The 15,296-nt window shown below is 46.4% G+C and overlaps 1 protein-coding gene across 1 annotated transcript; it reads left to right on the forward strand.

Moving 5' to 3' along the window:
* Positions 1–11,168: 11,168 nt before the first annotated feature.
* NEUROD2 (neuronal differentiation 2) lies at positions 11,169–14,945 on the forward strand. The gene has a single exon (XM_035136144.2). The coding sequence runs from the start codon at positions 11,169–11,171 to the stop codon at positions 12,240–12,242; it is 1,074 nt and encodes a 357-aa protein (XP_034992035.1). The 3' UTR covers positions 12,243–14,945.
* Positions 14,946–15,296: the final 351 nt, after the last annotated feature.

Raw genomic sequence — 15,296 nt, forward strand, 5'->3', positions numbered from 1 at the left:
GAAACAGGAAGTTCCTACTGGCTGGAGCAAACATCCCCTTTCATGTCCACTCTAGGAATGTTGTATTTGACTGCTGTGTATCACATCCCACAGAGTCATCTAGTCTAAACTACTGCAAAGCAGGGATCACATCTACAGAATCCCTGAGAGATGGCCAACTATCCTCTGTTTAAAAACTTCCAATGGACAGTAGCCCATTCCACTGTTGAACAGCTCTTACCATCAGAAAGGTTTTCCTAACATTTAGCCGGAATCTTCTTTCTTGTAACCCATTGAATCCACTGACGACGGTGTTGAAATCTTCTAGAATTTCTAGAACATGTCCACGATGTTGGTGTGCCTTTGTTTATTTATTTTTGGAAATGTTTTTATTTGAGTTTCAAAAAGAATAACAAGAAAAAGAAAGTAAAAAGAAAAAGGGTAAAACAAGAAAAAGGAGAAAAAACATAGATATACATACATCAAAAAACAGTACAAAATCCAAATATTGAGATTACTCTGAATCTCCTGACTTCCCCCCCCCTTCCTGTCCATGGGTCCTTTGAATTCTATTTTCAACTGCATATCTATATTTCTCCATTTCTTCATCTTCCTAAGTTGTTTATAAGTTCTCTTAAATTATAAGTGTATTTAAAATCCTGCTAATGTTTTAACCCGTATACAATGATTTTATACATATATTCTAAACATTTCCCATTCTTTTTTGAATTTCTTGTCCTCTTGGTTCCTGAACTTCCCAGTTAATTTTGCCATTTCGGAATAGTCCATTAACTTGATTTGGCAATGTCTTCAAAGTTGTGTGGGCACCTTCTCCTCCCAACTCCCCAGGCTGGAAGTTGTCACTTAAAGATTTATTATTATTTTTTATTATTTTGCGCAGTCAGGCGGAGTCCCCCCCCGGCCCCCAGGGCAGCCCCGAGTGGAATAATGACACAGGACCACGTATTTATGGGATTAAAAATTGGCCACAACTTTATTAAAATTCAGATGTAGGAAGACCTTGGCGCAGGCATTGGGTGTATATCCCTCCCAGCCCCCAGCAGGGGGTGGGGTGATCTTCAGGGTTGTCCAGCATGAGTGGGGGTTGGGCTAACTCTGGAGAACATATGTTCAAGCAGATAGCCCGCCCCCCCCGATCGACGCCGCTGGAAGGGGAGGGCAATAACCAGCCAAGTGGCATCGCCAAATGCCCCCCCCTTGATGCCCGATTACGGGAACCCCTGTTATCGCCGCCGCAATAGGGCGGGGGGTCACCGCCCCCACGCCCCTCCCCTTTATGTAAATGACTAAAGGATTCTGCCCAAGGCCTGCATCGCCAAAGTTGTGACGAATTGCTACGGGCGAAACCTGCCAATGCAGGGAAAGTCCTTTCCAGCCCTTTAACAGCGACCGGTCGTAGCAGCGCCTGCGTGCGTGTACGCCTGTGGAAGAAAAACCGGAAAAGCAAGAAGCCTGTGGAAGAAAACCTGAAAAGCAAGAAGCCTGTGGAAGTAAATATTTTTTATTTTATTTTTTTATTTTTTTATTTTTAATGGACCTGTAAAGCAAGCACAAGGTTAGGGAGTGGAGGGTGGGAAAGCTCTGAATCCGTCGGCTGCTTCCCAAGAATGGCTCCTCTTCTTTGTGTGCAGGTAAGCCTACCTGATCCTACCTGGCCAATCCCCCTGGCACGCCCCCTTCGGCCGGATTGGTTGGCTGATGGAGTGGGCGGTGACTCCAGCCTCCAGCCTCAGGTAGGCAGTGCCAGCCTCCAAACTTCCAGGTCTGCCCTAGGGTTCCCAAGGGGGGCTGCGCGTGACTGCGCAAAATGCGCCTCCCTTTTATGTTGGGGAAGCGGTCATTGTAGAAACCTCCACACTGAAGTGAGGATTGAATACTCCCTGCCTGGAGCCCTGGGGAGCCACTGCCAGTCAGAGTAGACAGTACTGAGCCAGATGGACCAGTGGCTTGATGCAACGCAAGTCACCATTTTATGTTCCTAATATCTCCGAAGTCCTTTTCCAAAGTACTCAGTTCATTTTACATTTCATTACCTCTGACCGATTTATACATATATCACTTAGGAAGAAAGGCAAACTAATGCTAGTGTACTGGAAGAAGCAAAGATCACGAGTGTCAAAGCAATGATTCTTCAACATCAACTTCGTTGGACTAGTCATATTGTGTGGATGCCTGATGATCATCTTCCAAAGCAACTACTCTATTTCGAACATAAAAATGGAAAGCATAATGCTGGTGTTCAACAAAAGAGGTTTAAAGATGCTCTCAAGGCAAATCTTTTAAAATGTAGTATAAACACCGATAACTGGGAAACACTGCCCTGTGTGCTCTCCAATTGGAGAACAGCCTTTACCAAAGGTGTCATGGGCTTTGAAGACGCTCGAACTCAGGATGTAAAGGAGAAATGCGCTAAGAGGAAGGTACTCTTGGCAAACCCTCACCGTGATCAACTCCTGCCCGGAAACCTGTGGAAGGATGTGTGGTTCCAGAATTGGCCTCCACAGTCACTTACGGACTCACTGTTAAAACTGTGTTCATGGAAGACAATCTTACTCAGCTACGAGTGATCACAGAAGAAGAAGAAGAAGAAGAAGAAGAAGAAGAAGAAGAAGAAGAAGAAGAAGAAGAAGAAGAAGAAGAAGAAGAAGAAGAAGAAGAAGAGAGAGGAGGAGGAGGAGGAGGAGGAGGAGGAGGAGGAGGAGGAGGAGGAGGAGGAGGAGGAGGAGGAGGAGGAGGAAAGTAAAATAGAACTATGGCATTTTGGGCTGCATGTGGGTGGCTGCATTTTAATGCTTCCCCTCTTCACACACACACAAAAGCCCTTTCTTGCAACTAGTAAAAATGCACATTGGGGCGAAACCTATGCTGAACTTTGCTCCTTGTCACACGATGATTTTCTATACAGAAAAGCAGGGTCAAAATGATTAGAAATGAATAGCCCAAAGTTTAATGTTAACACTTGGGGGTTTTGTATGCAATGCCTCTATTGGAGCATGCCCCACAACTTCAAAACCTTTATTGCTAGATGCCACCAGTTGTATTATTGAACCTGACCAGCTTGGGTGGGGTGGGGGTCCATTTGCAAGGCAAAATACATATCTCGCCCCACCAAAACCACCAGTCGGAGAACTGAGCACCTCTTGTCAGTCCTATGGAAAGGAACACGATGTTGCTGACAGCGAAGTAGTCTTGCAACTAAACTCACAAAAATTGTTCTCCAATAAAATGAAATAAAACAGCCTACTGAGGGCTGTTAGAGGAGGGAGGGAGAATTTTGTTCCTCCTCTGGCAACCCTCTTGGTTTTCGTGCTGAGTGCAGTGGAAGGATGAAACATGCCTGCCAGGCCCCACCCACCCATATAAGGAGATTTTAAAAGTGTTCTGAGATAGAACAATATAGTTACAATAGACTAAAAGGTCATCTACTCACCACCTCACAACGGGCACCCACAAGCCCCTGACAAATGAACCCAGAAACAGATTACTCAAAACATTTCAGATTCGCAAGTGCAATTTGGCCGATCCTCGTGAGCATACGTGTTTATTTCATGGGCTTTGTAGTGCTTGCAGGCTAGACCCAAAGGTGGATGGGTTGGAATCTGCCACTCGGGTGGGTCGCAGGCCTCACAACCCCTTGGAGACCACCTGCTCTTTGTAGGTCACAAGAAGACCGACAGGCGTGTAAAAAGGGAAAGATGTAAGCAGCCGCCCTTTAAAAGGTGACGCCAAGGTACAGTGGTACCTTGGTTTGAAACCATTTTGGATTACAGCTGTTTTGGGTTACAACCACGTCAAACCCGGAAGTGCATGTCCCTTATTTTGGATTACAACTCTTTTTTGGGGGGGGGGAGACCCCCCCTTGACGAAAGCACGCCTTGGGTTACAACCTGTTTTGGTTTACAACCGGACCTCCGGAACAGATTATGGTTGTAAACCAAGGTACCACTGTATTTTGGGAACTTACGGGAAACGAAGCAGAAAGAGTTAAAGCATTTGGGGCAGATTTAGCTGCAAGACTACAAGATGCATATAGCTATAGTGAGCATGACAACGATAAAAGCTTCTCAGGCCAGGCTGAATATGTTGCAGATTTGTCAAAATCATGGCAGATTGGGCCTAGCCAGCAGAATTTTCAGAGCGGGATTCTGAATTATGTGAACAGCGATATTCCACTGGAATTCCTCTCTCTTTTTGTACATTTTGGCCACGATCCAGCCAAAGTTAGGCATTTTATAGGCCCATTCATTTCAGCAGGAGAGTTAAACCCCGTAAAGTGCTTAGCATTGGCTGACTGGCATGCCTATTGACACTCGCCAAATGGGCCTAAAACTGGGCCTAAAAGCACATTCCTATCAAAGGCACCAAACCCACTGGCTTTGTTGGGTTGGTGCAGTTTTAGCTGGCTGAAAGCCATTGAGGATCGGCGAGGATCCAATGCTGCCACTGCTTATTAATGGGTCACTTTTCTTTGGAGAGTGCAAAGGGAAAACAAGGCTGCCCATGGAATCTTTTGATTAATGGGAGCTTTTCAGATGAAAAGAAATAAAGATGTATTGAGACGTGTGCTAATGACACCCTATTATGTTGCGCACTCCTCGGCATTTACTCACCCTGCTATTATCCATCCCGAGTTTCCAAAACACAGCTGAAATTGATCCCTGCAGGGTTCTCCCCACCACCCCCACCCCGCCTTCCTCTTGCTGGCAAAGCAAACCAGGAACTGAATAAGGGTCAGTTGATGGTTTTGCTAGCTTTTAAGGAAAGGGGGGGGGGGTAAACAGGGATCAGGAGAAGCTGGAGTGATGGTTTCAGTAAATATTGTGTGCCTCGGGGGTGGGGGGAGGTAGAATACACGTAGGTCACCCACCCACCCTGTCACAACTTTGAGGCTGTGTACCTTTACAACACCTTTAAAGCACATTTGAATCACATTTCCACCCTCAAAAAAAGTATACCCCTCTCCCAGAGTTACGATTCCCAGCAATCCTTCACAAACTGCAGTGACCATAATTCTTTTTGGGGGGGTGGGGATGGAAATGCGCTTCCAATGTGCTTTGAAGGTACGTTGTGCACACAGCCTGCAGCATTTGCAAGCGAAGGCTTTATATGCGTGCATGAACATATGATATTTTTATCCAAGGATCTCAGGACAATGCACATGGCTGCCTCTTTAGCCGAAATCGATTTTCATGCTGAGATGTAATCCAGCAAAACACCCATTGGGATGGCAAAGGGGGAGACTTGTATGCATCAAAGACCCCCTCCCCTCCCCTCATTGTTAACAGTGGCCCCAAATGTTGCGCTTTATTTCTCCCCGTAGACGGAATTGTCGTAAATTACATGGGAGGAATAAAAGGGTACAATCCTGGGGCAGAGAGCTAAATCTGCCCCTTGCCCCTAGTGACTCCATGTTTTCTGCATTGCTCCCACCCTGCATTTTCTTCTTTAAGCACACAGGAGTGTGGCAGAGTGTTGGAACGGACTTCTATCAAAACACCTGTCATAATGTGTCTGTGAATGGCATCCATTCACTTGCATGGGAGAAAGTGAAGGCATTGGAAGCCAGTCCATAAGGACAAAGGGGCCTCTGCCTTACCAGTCTCCATCTGCCCTCAGCTAACCCCCACTGACTTGCCTTCTTACATACAATTAGTCCGGGGGGGGGGGGGGCGGCTCTGGCTGTCGGATTGCTCCTCCTTAGGCTCAGTTTTGCTCCCGTAGAACTTAGCAGAGAGGAGAAAGGGGGCGGGACTAGATTTGACTTCCTGTAATTAACTCTGGTGCCACCTCCTGTTGGCCTCCCAGCATTCCGCCCTACCAGCCCCAAAGGGGACCAGTCACTACTAAGTAAAGGGGTATATATATCCAGGGGCATGTGTGAGGCTGAGGCTAAGGCTGAGGCTGACCTATGGTCCCTGGGAAACTCAGTAGCTAGAGTATCAAACCTGCTTCTATCTAAGCAGACTTGACCCTTCATAGTGCCACCCTGGGTTCTCTTTCTGGGTGATGCTAAAGTGTGACAGAATGTGAGGAATTGATTGTTGTTTTTTGTGGGTAGGCAGGACCTAGAACAAAAAGTTGCCATTTGGACACTACAGAGTTCTCCCTGTTCAGGATTTCAGTAACTCCATTCTGTTCCCCACCCACCACCCACTTCTGGGATTTTTCTCTGACAGTAGCCAGACATGCTCAGTCTGCAGCATGCTCAGTCTTCATTGGGCTATTTCGGGTTTTCCTCTCCTCTGGGGTTTTTGGTACTTCTGTAAACTTTGAGATTCCCTTGAGCCTGTTGTATACCTCCCTCCTTCTGAGTGGGCTTTGGCAACAAGAGCAACAACACTCAGAAAATCAAGGTTGCTATTAGGATGGATGGATAGATTTTATAATCTATTTACCTACCTGTTGATGATTTGTTGATTGATTGCTCTATCTATCATCTATCATCTATCTATCTATATCATCTATCTATCATCAGAACCTGCCATTTGTACCTCAAAAATGCATCTGTTTGATTTATCAGAATGACCCGTTAAATATAGATTTCAGTCTTTGCCTGATCAAATGAGCTGCTAAAGAGGCATGGAGCTCAGTGGCATTCTGCAGGCTGTTGAGTCATCAGAGGCAGCTGAGCTGGAAGCAGCTCAGCAGGGCAACCCGTCAGGGCAGGGTTAGTGCAGGGACTCATCCTTTAGTGAAGGAACCCAGGTACTGCAGTCTCACATGCTGCTGCACCAGTGAAGGCCAGATTCCTTCCAAACTCTTGAACAGCTGAGAGCTAGGACATCTTAATTTCCAATCTTAATAGTTCTTAATAGCCCTGCCCCCTCCCTTTGGACGGTAACTTTTCAACGCTGGTTCCAGGTTCGTGTGGGCCTTAGGGCAATAGAGCATCACCAAAGGGACATTGGAAACCACCTTATACTGGGTTGGGTCCCTCTAGCTCACTATTGTCAAACACTGGCTGCTGGTAGGTCCCCCAGACCCATCTGGAAATGCCATGAATTGAACTTGAGACCTTCTGTATGCACAGAAGATGCTCTGCCACTGAACTGTGGCCCCTTCCCATCTTTCTTTCTTTCTTTCTTTCTTCCTTCCTTCCTTCCTTCCTTCCTTCCTTCCTTCCTTCCTTCCTTCCTTCCTTCCTTCCTTCCTTCCTTGGGCCTCCTTAAAGGGCAGCAGAGTCAGAGACTGATAGATCTGGACTTGGGGGTGGGGCGTGGGATTCATTCCGGAGACATTCTCCTGCACAAGACCCAATGAAATGAAGAGTTGGGTGGGTGGGGGCTGTGCCATATCCCGGCTGCCTCTTCTCAGCCTGGCCTGTGCCAGAGGATTCCCCAGTGCTTGTTCCATGGAATAATGGAGGGGTGTCCCTTGGGATGGCTCACCTTTGCCCATCCAGATGAAGCAAAAGAGAGAGCCCATGGCTCAGAAACACCCCTGACTCCTTTGGTAAACAAAAACAAAAGGACACTACTTGATCGCCCCCATTGAAAAATAACCATAATAACTGGGGGAGGTTGAGAAGTGGCCCTTGCAAAGGATTGATTTGCTGGGTGGGCCAGAGGACAAGCCCTCTGCTGCTGCTGTTAGAGAGGGGTGTGTGTGTGTGTGTGTGTGTGTGTGTGTGTGTGAGAGAGAGAGAGAGAGAGAGAGAGAGAGAGAGAGAGAGAGAGAGAAAATGGGGGGGGAAGAGGGATGGAGAGATACTTTAGACATAAGGTCTCTAACATCCCTTCCTCCTGGGTGATTTTACAACCAGCCACATAAAGGTACACTCCAAATATCCTCCTTCCTTCCCTATTCCCCCCCTCCTATTGTTTCCAACCCCTTAGCTGTCCCCCCCACCCCACCTCATCTATCTCGTTTCATCTTGTCAGGGCTGCGTATATCTGATATGGCTGGGTCTGGTTCTTTTCTTTCTCTCGTTCGTTCGTTCGTTCTTTCCTTCCTTCCTTCCTCCCTCTTCCTTTCTTTCTTTCTTTCTTAAGAGTAGGGAGTGACAGATGGCGGGCCCGCTTTCCCCCGAGAGCGAGATCTCCCTACATGCGAGCGCATGTCAATCACCGCAGCTCATGTGATAACTCCAGCGGATGACGTGCCAGCCATATGGTCTGGCATCAGAGTTGGTACCCCCTCTGCCTGCGCGAAGCGTGCCACTTCCCTCCTCCTTTTGGATAAGACACTGAAGGAGACGGGGTGGACCTCAAGGAGTCTGTGCCTCTCTTTTTTTCCTCTCTCTCTCTCTCCCTCTTCTTCCTCCCCTCTAATTTTCTAAAAAAAAACCTTACTCCCAAAAGATGCGGGGTCCGAGGACTTGAAGATTCCTCCGCTCAGCTTTAGAGGTAAGTTATGTAAGGAACAGAGAGCGGGGCAGAAACTTGAAAGGATGGGGTCACGCAACTTGCCTCCCCCCCCCCCGGCCACCTTCTTGGATCTCTCCCCTCTCCCTCACTACAGATCTTATCTCTCTTTCTATCGGCGCCCCCCCTTCTGCGCACACACAATTTATTTGTATCTTTGGGGGAAGAATGGCTAGAGAGGGGGGTGCGGGCGGGGATGGTTGGTGGTGGAATAAGCTATCTCTAGGCAAGATTTTTTATAGATCCAAAATCGCTTATGTAGCAAAGATCGGTTTTGCATGAGGTGTGTGTGTGTTAAATAGCTCTCAGCAGCCTTTGTGGCACGTTCAAAGATACCATTTAAAAAATCATCATCATCATAAGAATCAAGCAGAGATCTGCGCAGACGATCCGGTGAAATACAATTCTCCAATTGTATTTAAAAAAAAAATGAAAAGAAAACCCGAACAGCCTTATCATTGAATCGAAGCTGTAGCACTTATTCGAGTAAACGGCACTCTCTTCAGCTCATCTACGGAGCTGTTGGTTTTTTGCTTGAGGGGTTTTTTTTAGGAGTGGGTGCGTGTGTTGGGTGATCTTTCCCCATTCTTCTTCTTCTTCTTCTTCTTCTTCTTCTTCTTCTTCTTCTTCTTCTTCTTCTTCTTCTTCTTCTTCTTCTTCTTCTTCTTCTTCTTCTTCTTCTTCTTCTTCTTCTTCTTCTTCTTCCTTGTGAAAACTGGCTCCCACCCCTCCCTAAGCAAAATACAGCGAGTGCAAATACTCCCACACGAACTGCAAAGCGACCCCTCGGTTCCTCGTAGTTTTGGAGCAAAAGGCTCCCTAGGAAAATGGTCTTCAGCGGGGTCTGCATGTGGGCTAATGGAGCCAGTGTAAGGAGGGAGACAGGCGGAAAGCAGAAGCGACTGGAACCGGGTGGGATCCAGCGATTCTGCAACAGCATCGAGTAGCTGAGGGAGCTTAATAATAATAATAATAACAATAATAATAATAATAATAATAATAATAATAATAATAAATTGATTGAATGATCGATCAATGTGTTATATACCCAGAATGTTCTTTTAGGGGTTTAGAGCGAGGTACGAAACCATTCCCTGAAAAAGAAAGAGTGTTGGCAGGACCCAAACAATTAAAAAAAAAAACCAGGATGGGAAAATTGACAGGAACGAGAAGTTATGAGGATTGGGATGAGATGGAAGAACGCGTGGCTGGAGGCAGCGGGATGTAAAGTTCCAAATTCTAACATTTCATTCTAGTATTAATATTAACATTGATTGAAAAAGGAAAAAGAAAACCACCCAGAAATTGCGATGGACCGTTGGGTTATCAAGCTTGGGGTGGGGTGGGATGGGACGAGGAAACCGGAGAGAAAAGTTAAGAGATTTCGCTTGGCATTCTCTAGATCTTCGCCTCAAATCTCTCCAGGGATATAAACAGAGGCAGGCTGGCTGGAGGAGATCGACATATATATACGACCCGGGGAGGCAGAGGAGATGGGGCGTAGCGATTTTAAATTCCTTTGAAGCTGATCGCATAAACATGAACCTTAAATTAAAAAACCAAAAACAAATAAACAGCCCCGTAAAGAAATCTTTAAAATATCCACTACATTTCAACAACAACAAAACGAAAGTGTGTGTGTGTGTGTGTGTGTGTGTGTGTGTGTGTGATAGAGCGAGAGAGAGCGAGCGAGCGAGCGAGCGAGAGAGAGAGAGAGAGAGAGAGAGAGAGAGACTGTCTGTAATGAACCGGATCTATCAGAAATATTGCACCAATTCCGCAGGAAAGCAATGGAGACACCAATTAATTTTAATCACACTTTAAAACGAGTCAATTGTTTTTATAGAGGGGAGGGGGGAGCGCGGTTTCAGGCCAGTTCTAAGCCGCTCTCCCATCCCCGCCTCCTCCTACAAAAGCTCTGCTTAAATTAGACTCCCGCTAAAAGTATGGGTGGGAGTTGGGAGGGAGCGGGAGGTTTTGTCTCTGATCGAGCGAAAGGTAACCAGGATTATTTTGACGAGAGCCACTGCACGTACTTCGAGGCAGAACGTTTGGGAGAAGAGTGCAATCAAAAGGTTGAGACAGGCTTTAAGAAGTGCCCTCCCTACCTTATAATCTGGGGAGTGGAGAGGAGTGAAAATGCAGAAGGAGTTAAGGGGGCGGGGGGGGGGTAAAGGCCAGAATCCCACGACTTCTCTAAAACACGCTCTGGAATGTTTAGAGAATCGTCAGCGCGTCGGATCCGGATGGAGATCACTGTTAATCGATTTGATCCAAGAAAAATAGGATTTCAAAGAACAAATTATGGGGTTCGAGAACAGATGCAGAACCGTGAAAGGGGTGGCTGGCTGGCTGGCTCTTAAGCACGTCCAAAGAACGGATTCTACCCAGCCATCCCGGAAAAGCCACTTGGCGTGTTCCAATGACAGCGCAAAGGCATATATTTTGGGATGCGATGCTCTGCACATCCTTGCAGATCGTAGGCAAAAGTTAGATTATTTTGCTTGGGGAGGGAAGGCCCGTTCAGCCTTGGATTGGATGGGGAATCGATCCATGTCTTGATGGTCCTAAATGTGTTTGAATCCGTGGATCAGTCAAAGTTGTTCCGGCTTTAGGATGAAGTTCCAACAGTCCGGAATAGGCTAGTTTGGATGACGCGCGTGAGTTAGAGCTAGGGCTGCTGATGCTCTGAAAGAAACTTGTGCTCTTATTTCTCGTTTCCATTCCTCCGTCCCCCACCCTCTATGTGCGCCCCCCTCCTCTCCCTCTCCCTCCCCCCGCCCCTATGTCACCTCTCCAGCCACCATGTTGACGCGACTCTTCAGCGAGCCCAGCCTGATCCCAGAAGTTCAGAAATTCTCCAGCTGGGCAGACGACTGCGACGACGACGACGACGAAGACGACGAGGCCAGCGATAAAGATGAGCGGAAGGGCAAGAGCTGCCCCCTCCAGGACGAGCAGACCGACGGGGAGGCCAAAGACGACCATGACTTAGGGGGCGAGGAGGAGGAGGAAGAGGAAGAGGAAGAAGGGGTCGAGGAGGCGGAGGGGGATCGCCCTAAGAAACGGGGCCCCAAAAAGAGGAAGATGACCAAGGCCCGGCTGGAGCGCTCCAAGTTGAGGCGCCAAAAGGCCAACGCCCGCGAGAGGAACCGCATGCATGACCTGAACGCCGCCTTGGACAACCTCCGGAAGGTGGTGCCTTGTTACTCTAAGACTCAGAAGCTGTCTAAGATCGAGACGCTGAGGCTGGCCAAGAACTACATCTGGGCCCTGTCGGAGATCTTGCGCTCGGGCAAGAGGCCGGACTTGGTGTCCTACGTGCAGACTTTGTGCAAAGGCTTGTCGCAGCCCACCACCAACTTGGTGGCGGGCTGCCTGCAGCTCAACTCGAGGAATTTCCTGACCGAGCAAGGCCAGGAGGCCGGCAGGTACCACGGGCCCAACTCCACCTTTGCCATGCACCCTTACACGTACCAGTGCTCGCGGCTCTCCGGCGCGCAGTGCGCTTCCAGCACCATGGCTAGCTCCCACGCCCTGCGGACGCACGCCTACTGCGCCACCTACGAGTCGCTCTACGGGAACGCGTCGCCAGACTACAATAGCTCGGAATACGATGGGCCCATGAGCCCTCCTTTGTGCGTGAACGGGAATTTCTCCCTCAAGCAAGACTCTTCCCCAGACCACGAGAAAAACTACCACTATTCTATGCACTACTCCGCCCTCCCGAGTTCTCGCCCGTCCGGCCACAATTTGGTGTTCGGGTCTTCTGGGATGCGCAGCGGCGTCCACTCGGAGAACGTTTTGCCTTATGAGATGCACCTCCACCACGACAGAGGTCCCATGTACGAGGAGCTCAATGCTTTTTTCCATAATTAACGACTCCTCCCGCCTTTGGGCTCCCCTTCTGGTTCCACGCCTAACCAGGGCCACCTGTAGATCCCCAGTGGGTTGCGTTTGAGAAAGGGATAGGCGTGTGTGTGCTTCTGTGCGCGCGTGTGGGCGATTTTATTTGGGGGGGGGGGCAACGGCCCTTGGCCTTCTCGAACCCCCTGCTCGCCTCTTCCCGAGAGCTGCAACTTTTCATTCAACTGTGAGCCACTTTTCCCCGCAGAGTTAGAGAGAAGTAATCTTAAAAATAATAATAATAATATCAACAACAATAACACCCTTTCCCATCCCTAAACTTATTGAGCCGGGCGTACTTGTTTCATAGCAGCGTGTGGGAGGCGGGTTCAGCCCGATCTACAAGACACTTAGGCCGAAGCCACAGACTTGACTCACTTCGAATCCGCTGGGATTCGACGGGGTCGATTCTGTTTGAAGTCAATGGTCTTCAGCTTAAATGAGGAGTCGACGGAGCTGACGAAGCGCCCTGTTTCCTATGGGACTCCTTACTTGACTGGGAGTTGGGGTGTAAACCGGATCTGAGACCTGGTCTCCTCCTCTGCCCCAATTACTAATAAAAGAAATCTGGTGCAATATATGCTCTAATGCAATTTTATATATATGAGAAAGCAAACTATATAGCTTCGTGGACTGTTTTGCGGAGGTCTTGACTATCTAGAAAGGAGGGTTTTAGATCCAATTCGGAAGTGCTATTAAGGAAGGGGGAAAACATCGAATTCACGGGGAGTGTGTGTGAGGGGGAGTCAAAAGTTCGCCCCACCTTAAGCGATTGCCTATATTGAGCAATCCTCAATATAGGCATTTAATCTAGAGACCAGAATGGCTGTAGAGCGAAATAATTAAGTACAGGGCAGGAGATGGTGGGGGGAGGGGGAGGGTTTTCCATCATTCCAGCAATTGATTCAAGAATTCCCCGAAAGTTTAATCTATTTAAGGACGTGTTTGTTTGTTTTTAAAAAAAGACGTTTGCAAACTTTAAGTCAGACTTTCAATGCAGTGAGAACTTTAAAAAAGCAATAAAGGGGCAAACAAATGATAAATATATTCTATCTCTATCTATGCAAGTAGGTACTGAAACTAGGGAAAGTTTTTAAAATGAAGGAAAATGAAAACAAAAGTGAAAAATGAAAAACAACAACAACCAAGAATCCATATGAGATATTAGAAATATGGACCAACAAACTCGCTGAGGTTTAAAATCGAGCACTTTTTTGATTTGGGGGAAACGGACTCTGGTATGTTTCCCTGGTATTTAACAATCACTGACTTTTTGAAACCACCCTTGTAACCCCAAGTAACTTATTTTCCAAAATTCGTGTGTCATGCTGTTTTTTACCTGTTTTAAAAACGTTAATGAAAAAAAAGTGGAAAAAAAGATTTTTATGAAATGACAAAAATGTTTTGTTATGCATGGATAGGAGGGGGAAACGCAAATATGCAAAATTTAAAGGTGATGTGAAAAAGAACACTGATTATTATGCTTAATTCTTACGTTGGCTAGTTTTCCCCCCTCCCAATTAATAGTAACTCTTAATTTCTTTCTTTCTGTAATGCGTTTTTGGGGGGGGGGGAGAAATACGTTTATGTAACAATACACCAGTATATAAATCTCTATATAAAAACCAACAACATCTTCGAAAGACTCAAACTGGTATATTTTTCCCCCAACAGAGTAAATGATTCATTTCTCGTTCCTTTGATGACTTGCTTTACAGCCAGGGGGATATGTCAAAATATTGTCTCAGATTCCCAACCCCAACCCCTTATTTTAATATGGCCCTGCATCACCTTTAAACATACCAGCATTTTTTTAAAAAAATAAACAATCAAAAGCAAAAGGCACACATTTCTGATTGATATTTTTAAAAACAAAACTCAACAACGATTTAGTAAAAAAACAACAAGACCAGAAAAGTTGTAGTTCAGATTGAGATGCCTATTGGACACCAGAAGTGCTTTGTGCATGTGTGTGTGTGTGCGTGTGTGTGTTTGGTTTCCTTAAGATGAATAAATATTTATGTTAAAAGGATATCCTGAAGTCAAAGGGGTAAAGGGGAGGGGGAGGGATATTTTTCCAAGTCTTGTTTTAAGGAGACTTATTTTCTCTATTGTTTGTTTGTTTTGTTTGTTTGCGGCAAACTCTGTCTTGTTCGGTTCACACATTTTGGAGAGGACACTTTTGTAAGACGGGCTGCCTTTTCCGCGTCTGTCTGGCCTTCTAAACCCCCCCCCCTTAACAAAAAAAACCCCTAAATAATACTTTTCAAAAGGTGAAGACCCTCTATGAATTGAAGGTATATAACCCCTCCCCACCCCACTCCGCGCCCCTATCATGAGTATCTATGAAAAATTAGGAACTCTGGGGAAAGGGTCCCTTGAAACATTCTGGGTAGTTGTGGGGTTTGGGTTTGGTTTTTTGGTTGTTGTTTTTTTAATGCATGCATTGTTTAGGGGAAGAAGAAGAAGGGATAAAAAAAAACCCAGAAAGGGGAGGGTATGTGTGTCAAGCCCTGGTCTTCAATGGTATGTTTTAAGCATTAATTTGCATATCTTTTGTGAAATGCATCCGAACACTTTTTGACAGGCTGAGAGCTGCGAGTCAGCTATGATCTTATTCAAACGTGTAATGAAGGAGCGTCCTAAGACGACAATTAATAAATATTAGATGTTTACTCCCTCAGGTTTGCTAGTTTGCTTCAAACAAGTCGTGCTAAATATCTATATCTATATATAGATATATATATGCGAGACCCCATTCTTTCATTGTAGCCAGACACGTTTCTCAAAGAAGAGGCGGGTGGGTGTAAACCCTGAACTGATTAAGATGGCTTCAAAGCATCCTTAGCTTGACAGAATGTCTTTGGAAGATCTACTTAAATATATATAAGAATTCTTTTTTTCCCTCACACACGCTGCTGGTTCCGGTTTTTTTGTTTTTTTAACTTGGAAGGTGGGCGGAGATCTACTTCTCATTTTATAAAGACTAATGTGGTTTTCTTGTATTGGACAGATGGTATTTCCCCT

Source organism: Zootoca vivipara, chromosome 12 (assembly GCF_965207765.1).
Source record: "Zootoca vivipara chromosome 12, rZooViv2.hap1.1, whole genome shotgun sequence".
Lineage (NCBI taxonomy): Eukaryota > Metazoa > Chordata > Lepidosauria > Squamata > Lacertidae > Zootoca > Zootoca vivipara.